Source organism: Leopardus geoffroyi, chromosome A1 (genome assembly GCF_018350155.1).
Source record: "Leopardus geoffroyi isolate Oge1 chromosome A1, O.geoffroyi_Oge1_pat1.0, whole genome shotgun sequence".
Taxonomy (NCBI): Eukaryota; Metazoa; Chordata; class Mammalia; order Carnivora; family Felidae; genus Leopardus; species Leopardus geoffroyi.
The window spans coordinates 202,239,573-202,261,255 of record NC_059326.1 but is presented as its reverse complement, the minus strand read 5'-3'; the positions used below and the strand labels follow the sequence as shown (position 1 = coordinate 202,261,255).

General features: G+C 37.2%; 1 protein-coding gene and 1 long non-coding RNA gene across 4 annotated transcripts in view; one reads left to right on the top strand and one right to left on the bottom strand.

Moving 5' to 3' along the window:
* Positions 1-1,676: 1,676 nt before the first annotated feature.
* On the top strand, positions 1,677-8,835 carry LOC123576912. Its single transcript, XR_006701630.1, has 3 exons — positions 1,677-1,787; positions 7,945-7,947; positions 8,825-8,835. It is a non-coding gene; the product is annotated as an uncharacterized LOC123576912 (long non-coding RNA).
* EMB (embigin) overlaps positions 5,750-21,683 on the bottom strand; it is a 47,000-nt gene continuing 31,066 nt past the window's right edge. For all 3 annotated transcript variants that reach the window (XM_045438437.1, XM_045438456.1, XM_045438445.1), the window contains 6 exons: positions 21,571-21,659; positions 13,073-13,200; positions 10,613-10,892; positions 9,557-9,590; positions 6,736-6,790; positions 5,750-6,151 (listed from right to left, as the gene is read on the bottom strand). In XM_045438437.1, coding sequence (XP_045294393.1) covers positions 6,134-6,151; positions 6,736-6,790; positions 9,557-9,590; positions 10,613-10,892; positions 13,073-13,200; positions 21,571-21,659 — 604 coding nt within the window. In that variant the 3' untranslated portion in view covers positions 5,750-6,133. The remainder of the gene's footprint in view (positions 6,152-6,735; positions 6,791-9,556; positions 9,591-10,612; positions 10,893-13,072; positions 13,201-21,570; positions 21,660-21,683) is intronic.

Genomic DNA, 21,683 nt, shown 5'->3' with positions numbered 1-21,683 from the left:
ATGGTCAAATTTTTATCTTAAGAGATACAAAAGCTGTTAATATAATCATATTTTGTGATATTTTTGTGCCATTAAATAACATTATAGTTAATTACATATGTAATATGTCTAATATTTCCATTTATCAAATAAAACATAGAAAAATGAGAATTTGTGCTTTCCCTGAAGTACAGTACAAATTAAATAGCAAAATCAATTTTTGTGAGCAAAAGTTCTGAACCATAATAGATAACACACCAAAATAATATAAGATTTTAACCAATATCCTGTAAACAAGTTTCCCTAGCATTTTCTTTTTAAAATTTTTTTTTTTTCAACATTTATTTATTTTTGGGACAGAGAGAGACAGAGCATGAACGGGGGAGGGGCAGAGAGAGAGGGAGACACAGAATCGGAAACAGGCTCCAGGCTCTGAGCCATCAGCCCAGAGCCTGACGCGGGGCTCGAACTCACGGGCCGCGAGATCGTGACCTAGCTGAAGTCGGACGCTTAACCGACTGCGCCACCCAGGCGCCCCCCTAGCATTTTCTTATTTGGAAAATGAGAGAGTAAGAAACATAGATGTTCCAAGTTAATCACGTGATTAAAAGTAATTTTGACAATGCTATTCATGAGTAATCTTCACCAATTTTGTAAGTAAATTTTATTATAAAAGCATAATGAGGCATTCCTGATTCACTGACAATCACAGATATTATTATGATACATTAATCACGAAGATAAGCAGATCCAAAGAATTGCCCAATTCATTTCACAGGTTATCAAAAACATGACTTTCTTTTCCAACATCTCTCATAACTGTGAATCATACTTTTGAATTATAATAAATTTTAATCACATTACCTTTGGAAAGTAATAAATCTTTAAACTTACTAAATTGTCTCATAATAGGTATTTGTCTATAGTGACTCTCACCTGGCATTTTCTAAAGATAGTTCTTTCCCTGACCTTGAATTTATCACTCAAACTTGCTATACATGTTACTGCTATGCCTAGGCTAGAATATCCATAAAGTACTTAGCTCTTCCCTGCAGACGAAAAATGTGACCATACAGGTCCATTTTCTGTCTGTTGTCCTGGTGAAATGATACATATGCTTTCTTTCATTCTCAGTGTTTGGATGATAAAGCTAATGTTCACACTAACTACTGAGGAGTAAAAATAGGGGGAGGTGGGAAGAAGGACTCTCCAAAGGAACAGAAGGGTCATGATTCCCCAGCACCACTCACAGGGACACAAGTATGCCACAGCACAGATCCTATAAGCCTTGAGGATAAGATTGTGGAACTTCTTTAACTGACCATCTGAGAAAATAAAAATTTTTTTAAAAGATACTTGATATAGATAATAGCCTCATTTTCTAAGACGCATGTGAGTAGGGGCTAAAGATGTTCAACATGGTTGTTAAACGAAGACTCCTGAGAAGGACTCCTTGAATTTCCATCCAGCTCCAAACACCATCTCCCCAGGTTTTGGGTTTCTCATCTCTAATACAGCAAATGGTAATATTTCCTGTAGCATAAGGATGTGATGTAGGGATTCAAGGAGGCAACACATGTCAAAGCATTCAGCACAGTGCCTGTCACATGCTAAGCACTCGACAAATGTCAGGTTTTATTATTTAATGAAATTTATATATTCTCAATGAGGAACTCAATTTGGCATGTAACTGACCATCTAGATTCAGTGCAAATACATTCCTAAAGATCACAGAATTGAACATAGGCAGTTTCAGTTTTCTTTTTCTCTGGATAGGATAGAGTCAAAGTTAATTAATCAAAATCAAAGTAGATATTATGTAAATATGTATAATTTAAGATTCCAACATAATTGAGTCATTCATCTATTTTTCATTCATCCAGTAAATATTAACTCAGAGCATGCTTTAAGTAGGTCACTGTGCCTTTTTTTAAATGTTTATTATTTATTTTTGAGAGAGAGAGAGAGTGAGCCTGAGTGGGGGAGGGGCAGAGAGAGAGGGAGACACAGAATCCGAAGCAGGCTCCAGGCTCTGAGCTGTCAGCACAGAGCCCGATGCAGAACTGTGAGATCATGACCTGAGCCGAAGTTGGACACTTAACCGATTGAGCCACCCAGGCACTCCTGTGCCTTTTAACTGATACTGCAACACATGCTTGAACTCACTCCCACCTGAAGATGAACAAGGGTAATAGGGAGTAAGTCCCCTAATTCACTGACTGCATAGCCTTTTTCAATTAGAAAAGTGCATTTTCTGTAAGGAAGTATAGTAAATATTCAGTAACCATCTTGTATAAATCTATTTAAATGCCTCAAAGATGAAGACCTAGGGAATAAGTGAGCGGAACTGACATTTTTTTTCTTTCATGAATTTGATTAAAGACAAATCTTCAGTGATCAAAACTAAACAATGAAACCTTTCTTTAAAAATTTTTATTTAAGATAAAATTTTGAATGGGATTCCGAGAGACTCTAAAGTACTATAAGGTATTGGTGGGGAAGAGAAATGAGAAATGAGTGGGGGGGGGGGGGCGGGGGACACTACAGCACCATGAAAAGGCTATAATTGCTAAAGTTGTTTATATTTAAATTCAATACATTATCTCATTAAAATAAAAGATAAAAATAGGGTTAATATCCCAACTGTCCATGAAAAATAGAGGACAATAGGAATTTTAAATAAATTGAAGGGGGCATACCTTGTATAGCAGTTTAGGAATCAGAGCTCTCTTCACTCACTAGATATTAATACATTATGAAAATCTGATGACGCTTTTGACTCTATTACTGTGTAGTTTTCAAAGTAATAGAAGCAAACATTGACTCAAAACCTTGTTTATCTCTGTTAAAACAATGTGTTTTAATTCTGATGTCACAATTTAGACTGTTCTAAAAATAACTACAAATTTATGAAACTTGATTTTTACTGATACATTTACCTATTCAACACACATTTTGTGTGCATCTCTAATGCACCCTCTCTGTGGTAGGTTAGGTACAGGACACAGGAAGAAGACAGATGTTACAGGGTAATAAACACAAAGAAATGTGGAGTTATTTGATGAAATAACATGGTATATATTCCACTGGGTGTGAAAGATCTACCAGGAAATAACATCAGATTAAAATTTTGAAAGCTAAACTCGAGCCAGTCCATGGAAGCCGCACAGGGTGGGGGACAGCATTCTGCACCGGATCTCTGTATATCAAGGCTAAATCAAGACACTGGGGAGAGATTAGCAACTTGGAAAACTGCAGGATTAAGAAATGGGCACCTGGGTGCTCAGTCGGTGGAGTCTCCGACTCTGGATTTCGGCTCAGGTCATGATCCTACAGTTTGTGAGTTCAAGCCCTGTGTAGGGCTCTGCGCTGGGATTCTCTCTCTCCCTTCCTCTCTGCCACTCCCCCGCACACACAGGTGCGTGAGCACATGCTCTCTTTCTCTCCAAATAAACTTAAAAAAAAATAAAAGGAATATCAAAGGTGAGTCTGCAAAATGGAATCTGCCATATTAAGTTAGCATAGCGAGATCTGTGTTTTAGAAAGATGAGTCGGGCAGCAGTACAAAAAATGGACTAACAGAAGATGAGACAGAAGAAGGAAAGCCAAGCCCTTGTTACTGCAGTGGTGAGAGTGGGGTGGGGAAGGCAATGGGTGGATGAGTGAACTACTGAGAAGGGTAAAGAAACAGATTCATTAATAATGAGTATTAGTTAATAGAGGAGAAGAAAATGTCATAATGAGCTCTGGGTTTTGGCCTGAGTACCTAGATGCTGAGAAAAAAAGAGACAGATACAATGGGGGAGAAGATTTACATTAGAGCATAAACTGAATATGAAAGTTCTGGGAATTTTAAGACATCATTAAACCTACTTATTCTGCAAAACCCTGTTAGCTGGAAAGATTAATAGAACTTCCCAACATGTCTAATATATAAACATAGAGCAGTTTTCCTACTTCAGCTTTTCTGCTTACTTAGAATTTTCAGCCAATTTACAATTGGTTATTATGAGTGAATCCGTCTATCTTCCACATGAGGTTAGTTAATGGAAGCATTCCATTTTTAATCTAAGAGTCTGAAGTAATTTTCCAGAAGTTCTTCCAGAGAGGATCTAAAAAGCCAAAACTCAACTTTAATTTTCTGAGTACTTTTTCTGCTTAAAGTCACTGAAATGAATTGCCTTTGCTAGGAAAAATAGCAAGCATTGACCCTTAAAAATTCAACTTACTATTTAAACATTTCAGATTACCAAGGGGCAGAAATTTTTCTCCCTTGAAAAATATCTTAGCCTAAATAGTGTTGCAAAACGTAAGGATGCGTACTGCCTACGAGCTACAAATTGTTTTGTATATACCAATCATAAATACACCATTTTGAATTGTACTTAGTCAAATAATAGGTCTCATTTTTCACTGAATTCAAATTGTTTATATTAATTAAGTGACCTGATTGGTCGTCTGCCATCATATAGATACCATCCAAGAGAATTTTATCAAATACTGAATTAAACCAAAACAATGCAAGGCTTACGGCTCTGAGACTAAGAACGAAATAAAATCTGCCATTACTTAAGGGATATCTAGTTCAATAAAACGTGTATGTGTAGTTAACATGCTTTACACAAAATACTCTGCAACAAAACAATGATCAGCTTCTAAGTCACTTTATGTGTATTACTCCTATTAGTAATACTTTTAACATTAGTTAAGATGCCATATAAACTCCAATTTTCATTAACACAATTTTATTATTTTCTCAGCCAGGACACAATGTAAATTTCTAGAAGTTATTATTATTATTATTATTATTATTATTATTATTATTTATTATTATTACAAATCACTGAACTCCTCTTCTCCAAATGGGAGTCTCCTAGTCACCAAAAATCATGGGTTTCTTGTCACCATCCCAACTCTTCCCTCTTGGCTTCTGCTTGTTCTGAATGCTGCTATACTGGACCCACCAGCACTAGGGACACTGAGGCTTCACATCATCATCTTCAACACAGTCTAGTATCCTGCAGTATGATTTTAATAGTCCACTCAAAGCCACTGACAATTTTTCATGATCTATTTCATTTGATTTAGTTAAAGTGATTTTATGAAATATTTCAGTTATACACACCATTGGAACCATTCTAATTTTGAAGAAAAGTCTACGGCATTTACAACAGAGAAGAAATACTTTAGTACCTCTGGGTTTCAAACAAAGGAATCGTGACTAGAAAGCACTAGCAAAGCCTTTTTAGATATTTAGCTACCCATGAGTATCAGGGCACCAGGTACCAAGTCAAAGATACCAGGAAACCATGAACCACAGAAGCAGTGCTTTTACAGAACCCTGTAGCAGTGCTATAGTATGACTATATGGACCTAATCCTACAGCATCAGCCCAGGTGTAACTTATGAAATCCCAAACCCATGGCATTTAAAAAATGCTCCACATAAAGACTAAGAGTCACTTTTGCCTGCTGTCTGAAAGCAGTGGAGAGGAGTGAAACAAAGGTTGGGAAATGGGCTTTTTTTGTGGTGATGGGAGATTTGGGGCAAGTATATGGTTATATTTCCTTGCCTTAAACTGCTATTTGTGGAGGAAAAGTATGTTTTTCTTGTGGCGATTGTGAATTGTTAGCAAAGGCAGAAAGTATTCATTTCCTAGTGAAGACGTTTTTTTTCCAGTGTGACAGAGGATGAACCTTACATGAAAATTATTACAAATATTTCTATACGTAGTAAGCATGATTAGAAAAAAACAACTTTTTAAGGCAAATGGCAAAGATTTTCTCTTTAATGAATTCTTTGGTTATAAACAGGTCTTGAATGATGGTAGTTCTGTGTAGTATTAACTGGTTTTGCTGGTATCTGTTCTGTGCATCCCTTGATGACCAGGATGAAATTAATTATCCTAGGTTATAGCTCATAGAACATATTTAATATAATTTACCTTGCTTTAATGTAAAAACAACTGCAGACTGAAAATATATCTTTAGATCCCACATACATATATTATTACAAAGCTACTGCTGAGCAATATATTGCATAAACTTTTCATCCTTTCAAAAATAAAAATTCAGATGTTCTTAATAGGAAGCATAAATAAAGCTGAAATACAAACTGCACATGTTCCCATGACTCTTGACACGATGTTTCGCTCTCATTGGCTCACGGATTCCTGAGTTAAATAAAGCATAATGAAACATAATTAGCATGTCCTAATCATTCTAGAACTACTTATCACTCTAGCAAAGCAAAAAGTGCTAGCAAGGAGTGATCCAAACCACTGCCAAAACCAACAGTGTCCATCCTAAATACTGTGGAAAAAATGTTGATGAACTATGAAAATTTGGATTCTAATCAGTAAAGAAAATAAGCTAATATGGATTTGTTCATAGCACCAAATATATGGCAGTATATGAGAATAAAAGAGGAAGATCCAGAAAACCTATGATAGAAAAAAAAAATAAGACTATATGAAAAGTAGTAAAAGGAACTAGCTAGCCCGTGGTGATATATATATATATACACACAGTGCAATAGATTTACTTTTAGGTTTGTTGCTACATGTTCTATGGTAGAAAAAAGATGTCATTTATTCTTGCAGAACTATAAATTTTCTTCTATAATATTGTAAACAAGCATATTCAAGCACATAGTAAATGATTAGGTCTTGTATGAAACTAAAAAGTGTAGCTGGAATAAGAGTCTGTGTATATGAATTTTTCCTTTTATTTGGAATATCCTTTGGAAGTAACTTACATTTTTTCTGTGCCTGGGGGCATTATTTTCTACACCATTGGTATCGTCTGATTTCCTGTATAGAAAACAAAAAAGAAAACCACTAGATATTTACATTACATAAAATCAAGTCAGTACACCATCTATACCGTGGCCATCAGGTTAAAATGTAAAAGGTCAATACAGACAATTCACTTTTCCTAAAAATGTTTTACTCATAATGTTGATTTTGTTTTTATACCATTGCTTAGAGAAGTACTATTGCCATAGATGACCGTAACCAAGTCCCATTTATTTTATGCAGAGGGAGAACTGCTTCTCGCCCAACATGAGTGAGGACTTGGGTATATGACTATAACTTGTGTGCTGTCTTGAGGCCTGCAAGATAACAGCCAATCAGAAATTCAGCCAACACATAAGAGACGGGTGCTGTAATCTAACATGTTTATTACAATTAGATGTCACACACGGTTCTCTGTCTACCCGATGTGCATCAGGGCAAGACCACAAATACAGGCTTCAGATTCTTAAAGGCAAGAATGACTAAACAAGGTAACAAGAGTGCATAAGAATACCCTTCTAGGTCTTTCGGGCAGGCCTGAGCTCATTAAGCTGTTACCACCAGATAGTAAATCAGCTTATTAAGCTGTTACCACCAGATAGTAAATTCAACCACCTAAGCAAAATTTGGGGGAGGGGTGAGTAGATGAGAGTGTATGCATTAAACATATGAGTGGATCAGATAAATGAATGAGCTCCTCATTGAAATACATGAAGTGATTAGCTTGTTTTGATGTTACGCACTTAGTACTGTTTTTAAGATTTATTTTCATCAAGGAACTCTATGACTCTCCCTGGCATCTAAACATATAAACATTATATATAAAATGTAATGATAATTCTAAACTAAAAATTCTAAAAGAATATTGGTAAAAGTTACTGCAAATGAATTCAAGTGCCCTTGACCCTTGTATTAAAATTAAAGATACTGAAATAAACTGGAGATGAGCAGGACAGGGTAGAGAAAATTATGTACACTATCCCAATTATCCATAAAAGAAAAGAAAGTTAATCATTATACTATAGATTGAGTCAGTTTGACATTATTCTTAGGATATTCTAGACAAAAATACTGTAAGAATATTTTTTAAACAGGGTAAGCTAGATAAATGAAAAGTAAATTGAGAATTGATGTCTATTCCATGCTTTTCTGATGTCATCCTTTCAGAGTGTGTGTTACACAAACCACAAAGCCTCCAAATGTGAGTACAAGGGAATGGCTAGAAACACTGGGGCAGCTGAGCTGGAAGAACAGAATTCAGGCAAGTCTATAACTGTTTCAAGTATCTGAATGATGGTCTTGTTTTTATATGACTGCAAGTATAACAATGGGAATCAATATGCGGGAACCAAAAAGATAAAACATTTAAAGCCGTATAAACAAGGTATCCAAGTTCTCCAGAAAGAGGTGCAACTTCCTTCCAACTGTAAGTGTTGATGCTAAGACAACACTATTTTGTTTTGTTTTCTTCCTATCTGTGGTTACAGAGCACAGAGCTCCTGATATAATTATTTCATGTCCTTACTTTAGAAGTTCATAATTTATTTTACTGACCATATGTGAAGAGTAAAAAGAACTATCTGAATAACGTCTGAGAATATCTAAATGACAGCGGTCTACCTCGCTCCCACTCTCTAACCATGGCTATAGACCACACCTCAGAACTTGTGTCGGCTGACAAAGATAAACTTCAGTGCCATTCTGTATTGGTCACATTTGCTCAGGCCTTCCATTTCCTAGGTTTCTATCAGCTGCTTTAATCTGGTCTCGTTTTCCTGGTCCAGCCCTTGGCTATGTTACTCAGATCTTGAATCCCAGACTTGGGCACCTCTATCTATCACTGGACTCCATGTTCACTCCTCCAGCTTAGAGGACCTAGTAACTCCCATCTTCGCCACACTAAGCTACTTTCCTGATAATTTTCTTCTCTGCCCTCTTCAGGCTTGACTCTCAACAAAGGGGCTGTAAGAGAACCTGTGGCACAATAGGTGTTCTCTCAAAAGTAGTGACTAATAAAATTCTAGGCCAGTGATTTTCAGCATGACAGAGAATCAGAATCAGTGATCGACATTTTAGAGAAATGGAGATGCCCAGGCACCAATCCCAGAGGTTTTGATCCAGGAGATCCAGTAAAGTCTGAGCAACTGTATTTTTTTTTTAAATATTTTTAATGTTTGTTTATTTTTGAGACAGAGAGAGAGACAAGTGTGAGCGGGGGAGGCAGAGAGAGAGGGAGACACAGAATTGGAAGCAGGCTCCAGGCTCTGAGCTGTCTGTCAGCCCACAGCCCGATGCGGGGCTCCAACTCACAAACTGTGAGATCATGACCCAAGCTGAAGTCAGACGCTTAACTGACTGAGCCACCCAGGCGCCCCCTGAGCAACTGTATTTTTAAGGAGCATCCTAAGTAACCAAAGTTATAGCCAAGTTTGAGAAACACTACTTTACACAATAATACTTCCTTATGGTTATTGAACACCCCTGTGCATCAAAGCCCAGGCTAAGCATTTGGTCCAAAAGCCTTGTATGGCAAATGCTATCATTAAAGCCATTTTGTTGAGGAGAAAACCGAAGCACAGAGAGGTAAAAGTGAGTGGTGGAGGGAGGAGGGGAGGCTCCCTTGCAGGCAAGCCTCCCCACAACACAGATGAGTACAGAAAATAACACCTGCATAATGTTACACTTGTGGGTTTTGTTTTCACCTGCAAACTTTTATATTCAATTTCATACTTGTCTGTATTTTACTCAAGTGAAAATTAATCTGTAAAAAATAATACTTACAGCTGTTCAACTTGTTCAAATTCTTTCCCATCATCTGTGTAGCAAAAGAAGAATTTATTAAGATTGGTTTGTTATTCTTACAGATCACGTATGTTGAATTCAACTTTCCCCAAGTTAAAAATACATTTGTGCAGTTTTCTCTCTTTGGAATGAAAGAGATATACCACACAAGACACTTGCACATCGATCATGTTCTCCCCTTTCCCTGCTCTCTAGACCTCAACTGCAATTTTTAAAAATTTTTATTTTATTTTTTTTAATGTTTTATTTATTCTTGAGAGAGAGACAGAGAGAGACAGAGCATGAGTGAGGGAGGGTCAGAGAGAGAGAGGGACACAGAATCTGAAGCAGACTCCAGGCTCTGAGCTGTCAACACAGAGCCCAACGTGGGGCTCGAACTCGCGAGCCGTGAGATCATGACGTGAGCCAAAGTCAGATGCTCAACTGACTGAGCCATCCAGGCGCCCCTCCTCCAATCTCTGATCAGGCATAGTCTAGTGTCTGGGATTTTCAAAATAGGGCTGACTAATTTGTAATTATTTAAGTTAATAAAAATTTAGTACAAAATCAGAAAAGTATATAGAATGTAAGATAAATTTTCTTAGGGGACCATTGGCTTCTCAACCTGTAATCTGTAAGATACATGCTACAAAAATAGAAAACTGACCAGAAAATGTCTCCTTTATAAGAACTCCAGAATGTTTGATAAAATATTTTGAAATGTGTTATCTAACTGAAAGACAGTCTGAGATCTTCTATGTTAAGCTACGATGGGACTTTCTAATATTCTAGTACCAAACCACATATCACCTAATTGGTGTTTAGGTACCAGTAACACCAAAGAAAAAGGGGGAAAAAAGCATATTTTCATACTAAAATATTTTAGGAAGTTGAAACAGAAAGTCTATCAGTATAAATTCATAGTACTTTCACCATTAATATTAGCATAAATACCACTCCAAATAACAAAAGTTAGACATTTCCCCCAAACTCTAAAGCCACTATAATGTATTAAGTCATAACGTGAGAACATTACCTAAAAAAAAGAAATCTTACCTATGTGCTTCTTTTTCTTTTGGGTGTATGTTTCACAAAGCAGAATAACAGCCACTAAAATAGCAACCTCAACAACTATTCCAAGAAATGGTTTGAGCGGCACCAAGTAACTCAGCACCACAAGTTGAATGCGCTCTTCACTCTCGCCTAATTGGAATACTGCATGGCACCAGTAAGATCCCTGATTGTCCTCTGTAAGTTGCATTATCTTCAGCCTTGTTTCATTAGCATTTGTTCTATTGATCACATACTTCTCGCTCATTTGAACATCAATAGGAACCTAACATGAGGAGACATTAAAAGCCATTCCTATCATATTGCATAAAAGATACACATCCTCAATAATCTAGTTTGAGCAAAAGGTATAAGGCATAGTAACAGAGTCCAAGAGTTTGCTCTCCCAAAGGTAGCAAAGGAAAGGGATATTTTAAGTGCTAAGCACTCAGTCTTTGAAACTAGTGTATAGGTGCTCGTGGGTAAATATCAGAATTAAAATTACACAAAAATTCCAGCCATCTGGGTTACATGTCCTAAGCCCTAACTAGCTGTTTAAAGTACTTCCTCCTTCCCAAGAGCAGGCATACATCAAATCAACTATTGAACTTAATGAATTAATGAAGCTATTAAATCTGATCATTTGTATAAAGGAAGATCACTGGCCCCTGGCACCGGGAGGTCCTCAGACTGGAACTGAGGGTGAAATCTTCAGGCCTTTGAAGCTGACATAGAGGGAAGGGTAGAAATCCTCTGTGAGTCTGGTAAATGTGCTTGTCTGCACACCTTCTGTCTTCTCATATCTGAATTTCTTTCTTTATCAGGCAAGGTGGCTTCTGGGATTCACTGGATTTTCCCCAGCCTCTAAAGAGCCATACGAAACTGCTGTGGAGCTGATTTATTTAATCCGTTTAAATTAAAATTTATTCTCAGGCCATTTGATGCCTTCACTGCACTATCACTCAACTGCCCTGCTTGATAAGTGCTAATCTGCATACAAATATTCTTAGAGGTTATCTGATAAAGAATCGTCTGTGAGTTTATTATTTGCACCCCCCACCCCGCCAAAATTTTAGCAACCTGGCTCCCTGTGCACAGAGCTGCCTGTGACGTTCAAACAAAACCCTCTCTAACTCAGAACTGATGAATCACAGTAATGCGTGTTTAACAGGCACCCCGGATGGCTCTGATGCAGATGGTTTGTCTACATTTTGAAAAAGAACACTTGACTTAAAGTTTTGACCTGCACCCTCTTCCTTACACTTTCCTCACATCCTAATATGACCCAAGCTGAGGACCAAATTGAGAGAAAATTACGATAGCAAATGAAGAGAGGCACAGACTACATCCTGAGAGTTTAATATCATCAGATTTAGGTTATTTTTTCCCTAGTATCCTATATACATAAATAAATCAGGCTAATATATTTCAAGTACTACAATTGATACTTATCTTTATAAATTTACATACTTAAAAAAATATTTACACACACAAAATGATTGCCTTTCCTAATCACCAATGAGAAGATAAGCAGAAATGTGACTGGTTTAAATTTACTCCTAAGTGACTTGGAGCTTTCTCTGAAAAATCAAACCCACCACGGAATCAGACACTCTCCCTTTTAAGTCCTTCCTCTGGTTCTCTTCAACAGTCTATGGCAGTATTAATTTTGTCTAAGAAGGAATTTAGTATTTCATTGTAAGGTCTACACTGTTTCATGCTGTCCCTCCTAGAATTACAGCTTGTTTTAATTTCACTGTTCACTAGTAGCAGAGTAATAGACGGTGTTCCCCTGCAGGACAATGTGCTAAATTTCTTTTCTCTTAGAGGCTATTTGGGAGGAAGAAAAAGAGTGAGAAATGATTTTTTGAATGCTCATGTTTTTCTTATTATCAGCTCTTTGAACAGCCATTAATTCTTTAACAGGAATGTAAAGTCTTTTGCTTCCCTTAGGATTCCAGAAGGCCAAGAAAGGCCAATGACACTCCCAAGACCTAAGTTTAAGTTACCAAATTTTTATTCTTTTCTCAAATGGCGCCACTGTGTTGCATTCTATCACAAATGTTTCCAGAGACAGAAGCTGAAAAAGAAAACTGTCTACTTTTTCTAGATACTTTCATGGGATGATAAGAGAAGAGAATCTTTTTGTTAGGGTCATTTCTAAACTCATCAACTAAAAGCGAATTATAACTTCCTTTCAAAAAATTTAAATTAAGTCGCTAAATCTAAGAAACAAAGTACCAGTTAATGGAACATTAAGAGTATCTTCAGATGTAAAATGTAATATGCTAAAAACATTCAATGACAACTGCATTTATCACTGTTCTTCTTCATGAATACATATTAAATAGTAAGATAATAGAAGTACAAATGGTCCTAGAAATTCTGATTCTGCTGGTAATCTTATTATTTATGAAATAAAAGTTTCCATTTTGTTTTCTTCAGATCAAAGAAATACGATCTTACCTGCACACTCCCATTACTATGGTACCAGGTCCAATGTAAAGGAGAGCAATGTTGACATTTACACATCAAGACAGTTGAATCCCCCACGTAAGTGATCAATGGTTTGTTTTTTCCATGAATCTCAGGGACTAAGAAATATTTAGAAAAACATGTTACTGAAAGAGTTTGAATAAGGAAACTCATTCAAGTTGAGGACAAATTCTCCTTTCTTTCATTTTCTCATTAATATAATTTGCTTTATGTAATTTTAGCTTCATACAACGTGAAACCATTTATTTTTTAATTGGAGCACAGATGACACACAATATTACATTAGCTTCAGGTGTACATCACACAGCGATCAGATAAGTCTATATGTTATGCTTACCACATGTGTAGTTACCATCTAACACCATGCGACACTATTACAGTATCATAGACTATATTCCCTATGCTGGACCTTTCATTCCACGCCGAAACTGGAATCCTGTACCTCCTACTTCCTATTACCCATTTTGCCCATTTTCCCCACCACGCCCCACCCCTCTGGCAACCACCAGTTTGATGTCCCTATTTATGACTCTTTTTCTGTTTTTGTCTGTTTGTTTTGTCAGACAAATTTCCTAAGAAATTTACTACTCACCGGTAACAGAATCAAAGTGAACACTGAATTTAGAAATGTTAAGTTTTAAGGACGTGAATGACTTGCTAAAGAAAATTAAAACAAAAGAACATAAGCAAAGCAATAAAAAGACAGCCACCAGCTCCATGGTGGAATCGGTTTCTTCTTATTGACCTCAAAGGATATATATATTTTTTTTTTTATTTTTTTTTTTTCAACGTTTATTTATTTTTGGGACAGAGAGAGACAGAGCATGAACGGGGGAGGGGCAGAGAGAGAGGGAGACACAGAATCAGAAACAGGCTCCAGGCTCTGAGCCATCAGCCCAGAGCCTGACACGGGGCTCGAACTCCCGGACCGCGAGATCGAACTCCCGGACCGCGAGATCGTGACCTGGCTGAAGTCGGACGCTTAACCGACTGCGCCACCTGGGCGCCCCCCTCAAAGGATATATTATGGAATATACTTACACTAGAGATGTAGACTGATCAACAAAGATTACTTTTATTTATTTATTTTTTTACTCATTTGAGCAGATTTTTGGTTTTGTGTTGTTCTTCCCTTTTTTGTTTGGCAACAGAAAGTATAAAAGATAACTGGGCACTTGCTGGATGTATGAATTGTAAAGATGAGGAAGGGGAAAATAATTACTAATGACTAGGAAAGAAATTCTAACTTGTATAATCGCCAGGGAAATGGTAAAAATAGGTTGGAGAATAGGTTTTCTTTATAGAATCTGTCCTTAGGTGATTAATGTTACAATGATGGGTGTGGGGAGTCTTCTTTATTCCTCATTGTTTAAATTGTGCCTAAATACAATTGTGCGTATCACCCTCTCCTTCATCAAGACTGCTGACCAGCAGAGTGTTGAATGAGGCACTGCTAATAAAAAAGAGACGCAAATAAGAGGAACATATGTCACGCATGACAGTATAAATGCTTTAAGTAATCATAAGAAAGATAACTGAGCAATCTATAAGTCAATGGTTCTCACGCTCCTCATAACTAAGGAAACATGTTTTTATGAAACTGAATGGTCTACAATTTTACATTAAACAAAGATGTGAACTGCCTATCTGAATTTATAATCACCCACTAATAGTATATGAAAACCTAGTAAGGTTCCACTAGGGTGCTCCTGAGAGAGGAGAGAGGTGAGTATATACGACTATCTTGATTGAAGACATCCCAGCCAGAGAAGATACTCTGTGCATTCCTTTGACTGAGACCACTAGTGTCCCACACTCCTTCTTGGTCACCATTAGGCTGAGAGATATTTAGTTAATATGTGGTTAGTATGTGTGCATTTCAAAGGTCAAGTCATTAAGTGTTTGAAGGAAGTCAGCCCAATGTGACAATGATGTGACAAAGAATTGATTTGGGTGCAGGAAATACATACATTAAAATTACAGTTTCAGTGTTACTCCTGTTGAGGACATAGGTAGGACATACCTATCCTGCAGTGTTGTCGTAGAGGATTAAGTATGGGATCATAAAACATAAAGTACTTGGTACAGAGTAAACACCAGAAACTTTTGATCATGGACTAGTTCTGCTTTTCTTAACCGATCCTTCTTACAAGTTGTAATGCCCATGGCCTTACTACATAGTGGTCATTAGCCAGCTTACTAGGATAGATTATCATTATGTACGAGGATGATTTCTAGGTCATGTAGTCATTTTGGACAGAGAAGAAATAAGACTTAGAATAAAAAAAGAAAACTGGAAATTCATCTGAATATATCTCAGAACTGTAGGCACCTGTAAAAACACTCCAAAATGGGGGAAAGCCTCCAAGCTGAGTCCTTGATGGACCACCCAGCCCATGTGAGAAAGGAGATTATCAAAGTAAAATAATGAAAAATTCAAGGGATGAATTCACAGGAAACAAGACCCAAAAGAATGTAGAAACAGTAGCTTTGAGATGTGGGTGATGGCACCAATCCATCCTTTAATAACATACATTAAACAACTGAGTGAAGCTGTAAAACAAATTCTACTGCTTGACACACACATTCAAGTACTTGGTGAAAGCAGTTAAATAAGATTTTGTTTGTATAAAGATTACAATTTCAGTATAAATTAAAACAATTAAATCAGAGTGCCTCATTACTGTTCCTTTGAATGAAATTAGTTCAAAGGTTAAAAAGTTAAAAAGAAAATCTTGTCAGGGTGCCTGGGTGGCTCAGTCAGTTAAGCCTCTGACTTCAGCTCAGGTCATGATCTCACGGTTCATGGGTTCGAGTCCCACATCGGGCTCTGTGCTGACAGCTCAGAGCCTGAAGCCTGCTTCAGATTCTGTGTCTCCCTCTCTCTCCACTCCCCCTCCCCCACACTCTGTCTCTCTCTCTCTCTCAAAAATAAATAAACATTAAAAAAAGAAAAACAAAGAAAAAGAAAGAAAGAAAATTTGTTTTCAGACCTATGTAGTATACGGAGCAGAAAGACTATATGGAATAATTTTACATACTACATATAATCTAAGAACAAAAAGAAAAGGGGCCATCTACCACACACTAGTTTTCACAAGAAAAAGCAGAATAAAGCAACTAATACTTTAACATAATCTATGACCTAAATTTTTAAATTACAGAATAATTGCTGTCCATGTGCCTTTTTAAAAATAAAAGTAGAGTGTGTCCCTTGCATAAGTGTTCTGTCCTATTAAGTCAAACCACTTTTGTTCAGTGTCCTAAGTCTGTGGCTACGCACCCCCCCTCCCCCCGCCCAGGCTCATTCGTAGACTTGGAGAGCCCACTCTAATGTAGGAAAATAACCAATATAAGAAAACTGGAAGCAACTCTAGGATCTAAGAGGATAGATTGACCATCTGTCCTGATATTAACATGCCTGTATTTTAATTCTTGAGAAGACCATACTTTTCAGTGTCAAGATGTTACAGGCCTACATTATGCTGAACCATAGGACATTTTGTTCTGTTTTGTTTTTCTTATGGTAGATCCAGCTTCCTCACTAGACACTGGAGTTGGTGGCTATAGAAATCTGGACTGAAGCCCCTGGTGACCTCAATAGAAGTTCCCTTCTCCCATCCAGCCCTCCAGCTTCCCAGTCCTAAAGAGGAGGATTATCCTGTATTGGTCATGGTCCAGGGCACTGATCAGGCCCTGTTCTTCAGGGATAGAAATTTGGAAGTATAAATACCATAGCCTCATGCTCAGCATGTTTTTTTCTGGCTCAGGAGGGTATATACTCTTGTCTTGGTAGTAAAGACCAAATGGACCTTGGGCTGAGAAGGAATATATGGCTCTGCTTTAGTTGAAGGTCAGTACAATCTAATTGAGAAAAGAGAAGCCTTCCATGTGGCATAGGCTTCCAAGAATTTCAGCAAGGTTTGTGGCCAAGACTGGCTAATAACAAACTGTTACTTTGCTTGACCATCCGTTTCTTTGTGTATATTTTCTTATTTGAGATTTTGCTGTGAGAAGGAATGACTGGACCAAGTGAGAATGAAGTTATTTGTGGGCCTTCTGACAAAACACGATCTATCAATTCAAGATCACTTCCTAATCATACTTCATCCCAGTATGTCCAACACCTGGTGTGGCTTTATTCTTAAATGAAGTATGAGAACACAGAAGCTCTTGGAAAGATCAACCCTACTTCAGGTGAGGCCTCAACTAAAGACTTATAAATGAAGCAGAGATTTGAGCTTGGCTAAAATAAGGATTCTTTTCGGAAGCCACGACGCTCCTTCCAAACCTCAGATGAAGCAGAGCCACACTTCTTGAGTTTCACATGAAAAGGTACAACATGTATATATCTGGCACTGTTTTTCAGTAGTGCAGCTCTGTTATTGTTACTTCTAGAGCTAGGCTAGGCTCGCCTCAAAACAAACACTGCTTTGAAGGCAGACTTTGAAACCAGTTGTGTTGGTCACTAGTCAAGGGCACAGTTTCTGCTTTCCTTGTTTGTTGATCTCCTATCTCAGATACCTTTCCTGGTTCTCAACCTCAGCATGATTCTTTCTGGAAATTCATTAGGACATGCTTTATTGGGAAAATCCGTGTTGAAATAAGATCAAAATATTGAAATCTACCTGTAAGCTAAGAATCAAAAGTGGAAGAAAGGCAACATTTGGGGGAAGAAACATGGCAGAAAAACACTGTTTTTCAGTAGGCCTCTAAGAGGCACAGGGTTGGAAAGCATGACTGGTAGCTGAAAGGGGATTTTCAAGAAAATCTGGGATATTTTATGAGGTTTGGGTGAGGAACATACAGCTCTGCTGCTAAACCATTCCAATGAAATGCTAAGATCAGGGTACAGACAGCAGACAACTAACTGTGCAGTGACTTAGTCATGCTACAGGGAAACAAAAGCAAAATTCTATTTTCTTTTCATCTCCTCTGTTTTCTTGACTATCCCCTAGACTCATGACCAAGAGGACATGAACCACTGCTCTGCTATGCTTTATATGGCTGATAACAGCAGTATGGATCTAAATAATAAAATGCACTATGGTCAGGAAACATGAATTTGTTTGAACTTCTCCAGAGGTCACAGTTGGTTGTGGGCTGCTACTTATGTTTGGAAATATTTATGCAAAGGACAGTGATACAGTAGTCGAATGTGTTCTGTTGACCTTCTGAAACTTTGGATAAAGCAGGACAGGTGAGAGTCTTGGGAATGGAAGAATTCCAAGTTTGAAGACGGCAAAATTGCTAATTCAAACTCATGTCTAATAAGATGCAGTCTGGGATGTACCTGGTGACAGTAAAAGCCCAATGGAGTTGTAAGGTGAGAGATTTATATTTGCATATTCATGGACTAGAAAAAAATCAGCTTGTGTCATTTTGGGCTCAAAGACATTAAGATATTATCACATTAGGAAAAAGATCCTTTCCCATAGTTGAAGATAGCTAACTAGACTTCAACACCAGGGTTTGAAGCTGAAGTTCCAACTGACTCTATTATGCTACTCTTCCATACTTTGACTCCTTGGAAACTTCCTAGTAAAGGCAGATGGCCACTCCAAGACAGGTTTTGCAGTATTTGGTACTATTAAAATCTCACCATGACTTCTAAAAAGTTCTATGTGCTATTACTTGTCCTTCACCAACCAAATTTCTGCATCTTTCTACTACAAGATTTTAACATTAATGAATATCGTAGAAGTTTTCAGCAACTATGTCGGAATACTTGACCCACTGCCGAGGAACACCATAGCCCAGCATTCATTCATCTTTCTTGAGGGAAAAGTAATCACTGACATATTAGCACTTGCAAGCTTCCGGGATGACTTTGCTCTCTCGCCTGTACCGGCATCAACAGCCAAACACACAAAGTTTGCTTTATACTAATCAGTGATGTTGAAGTCTTTTTACAGTCTTGTGGTAATAAACCAACCCGCTCCCATAAAGGCCAAAGCAGGGATTTTGCGGATGAACTGTTCTGAGGACTCAGGCACATACCCTATAGTTGACTCATATAGTCAAGAGCAGAATGCGTTTTTTGGCTGGATTTAAAATAGAGGATAAAAAAGCCTTTTCAACCACACTCAGCTGTAGCATTGCTAAGGAAAAATAACCCTTCTTCTTAGGAAGAACCACAAACAAGCCATGTGGAGACATAATATAGTAGGATATTTATAAAAATATGTATCTTATAGATCTAACTACATAATAACTAATATGAATGAATTATTCTGCAGATGCCTTGAAATTGTAATCAAATATAATTTCTCCTCCAAGCAATATTCAATCTAGATGAATTAAAGGAAATTATTCTTTTACCAAAGAAGATCTGGAAAGCCCAAACTTACTAATTTTCTAAATAACTTCAGGATACAGTAGATACTTAAAAGTTACATTAATGATAAGTGGGCATTAAAGACTAATAAACTGAACTAAACTACTTTAAGAATACTATAAAAAGAAAAAAAAATAGTAAATATGCAGTGGCTCTATGCATTCCTCAAGCATTTGATTTCAAACCTAGGCCTTGTGTTGGTGCTCCGGAGACCAGCCAGAATTAGCATAGATATCACAAAATAGATATGGAATCCAGAGGCCTTCTCCAAGAACACTCAGCATTAAGTGTATTGGCACGTTGAAAAGTAAAATGCTTCTGTTCATCTTCACATTAGAGGCAGGAGAAATCACTACTAAATAATAATTTAAGTAATTTATTATAAGAGAGCTGATAGGAAAAAGCATAATATATTCAATATTTAAATTCTGAACAGGCATTACTAGTACATATTTTTATTTATTTTATTTTATTTTTTAAATATTTATTTATTTTTGAGAGAGAGAGAAAGAGACAGAGTGAGAGAGGGGGAGAGACAGAGAGAGAGGGAAACACAGACTCTGAAGCAGGTTCCAGGCTCTGAGCACAAAGCCTGATGCGGGAATCAAACTCACAAACCATGAGATCACGACCTGAGCTGAAGTCGGACGCTTAACCAACTGAGCCACCCAGGTGCCCCACTAGTACATATTTTTAGAAAACAGTACTATTTAGGAGGGGGGGGAAAGCAATATTTAAAATTGAATCTCCTGGAATCATTTTAAGCCTGAAGATTTGATGAGTATTTCCTCAAAACTATAGGATTTCTTTACACATTGAAAGGAGACTCAGTAAAATGTTTACTAGGATTGTGTGTATGCGTATGTGTTTAATATTCTTTTAGCTCATTAGGAAGGAAGGAAGGGAAGAGGGGACTGGGTGAGGGGGAAGAGGAAGGAAAGACAAAGACAAGGGAAGGAAGGGAATAAGAGAAGGAAATGTATAGTGTATCTATCCTTTACTAAATTAAATTAAGCAAACAGAGGAAAAGAGGTTAAGAGAGAATGTCCATGATCAAATAATCAAAGGATGGTAATAGTTTCTGCCTTTGCAGAGACCAAATTGCATGAACACAAGGATTTATTACATTTACCGAGTAGGAACATTTACAAAACCACATGAAGGAAACGAATCTGTGAGTATAGAGGGAATATAGGGAGGGTTGTAGGAGCAAACCATCTTAAATCAAGACAATACTGAAGCAGGCCATTCTGCTATTGATGGGGCTTTGGAGATGGTATCCATATTTTGTCAGAGCAGCTAGCCAGACTTCAAAATTTTCAGGAAAAGTAGAGAACAATTTCTCATGTACCCTGGGAAATTAATGTAAAGCAAAGCCCAAAATAGTGAATATGGCAACAGACCACATTTCCCAAATACTAGCATGGACATTGTGGTTCACGAATCCATCACAAAATAGGGGTTTTTCATGAAGATAATTATCCAACTCAAAGATCAGTCTTTATTATGAGATTGAGACCTTTAAGGTTTTGGTTTAATGATAGTAAAAGTAAAATACTCTGATTTTCCTTTGTTTGTACCACAGGAGAGTACTATGGATTGTATTCTGGAGTGTGTCCTTATTTGAGGAGACCAAAAACAGGCAACCCTTTGTGCATCTCCATATTATTTTTAAATGTTATGGATCCCTGAAACCCCTAAGTCCTGGAGCCACTGACAGATACATAACACCAGATCGCATTCTCACAGTCCAGGGGTGCAATAACAGATACCTAGAGGGATAGTATAAAAGCTCTGAGTTTAGTGGGCTAAGCAAATGAAAAAATAAATGAACTCAAGAGACTGTTATGACTTGCAAATAACCTGGCACCCCAATCTTTCAAACTAAAATTTGTGCTTTAATCTAGGGGAGGGAGGCTGGATGGCAAGTCGATTGGGAAACACAAAGTCTACCACTGGGAAGACTGGGAAGCTCCATTTTTAAGGTCACAACTTAGGATTCAGTGAAAAGCATATGATTTTCTCTCAGCTCATTATGTTTAGTGCTGTAATGATAAGTTAAATATTTGGATATTTAGAATTTTAAAAATTTAATGCTGAAATTATCACTCTATAAATTATTAGTACTGACCTTTGAAGTTAAATGTACCTCTTTGTTCCTTTTCTCCTCCAAAGAAACAAGAATAGCTTCCCATTTGTTTGCTATTAATGATGGTAAACCTAAAGAGAATTTATTAATATAGA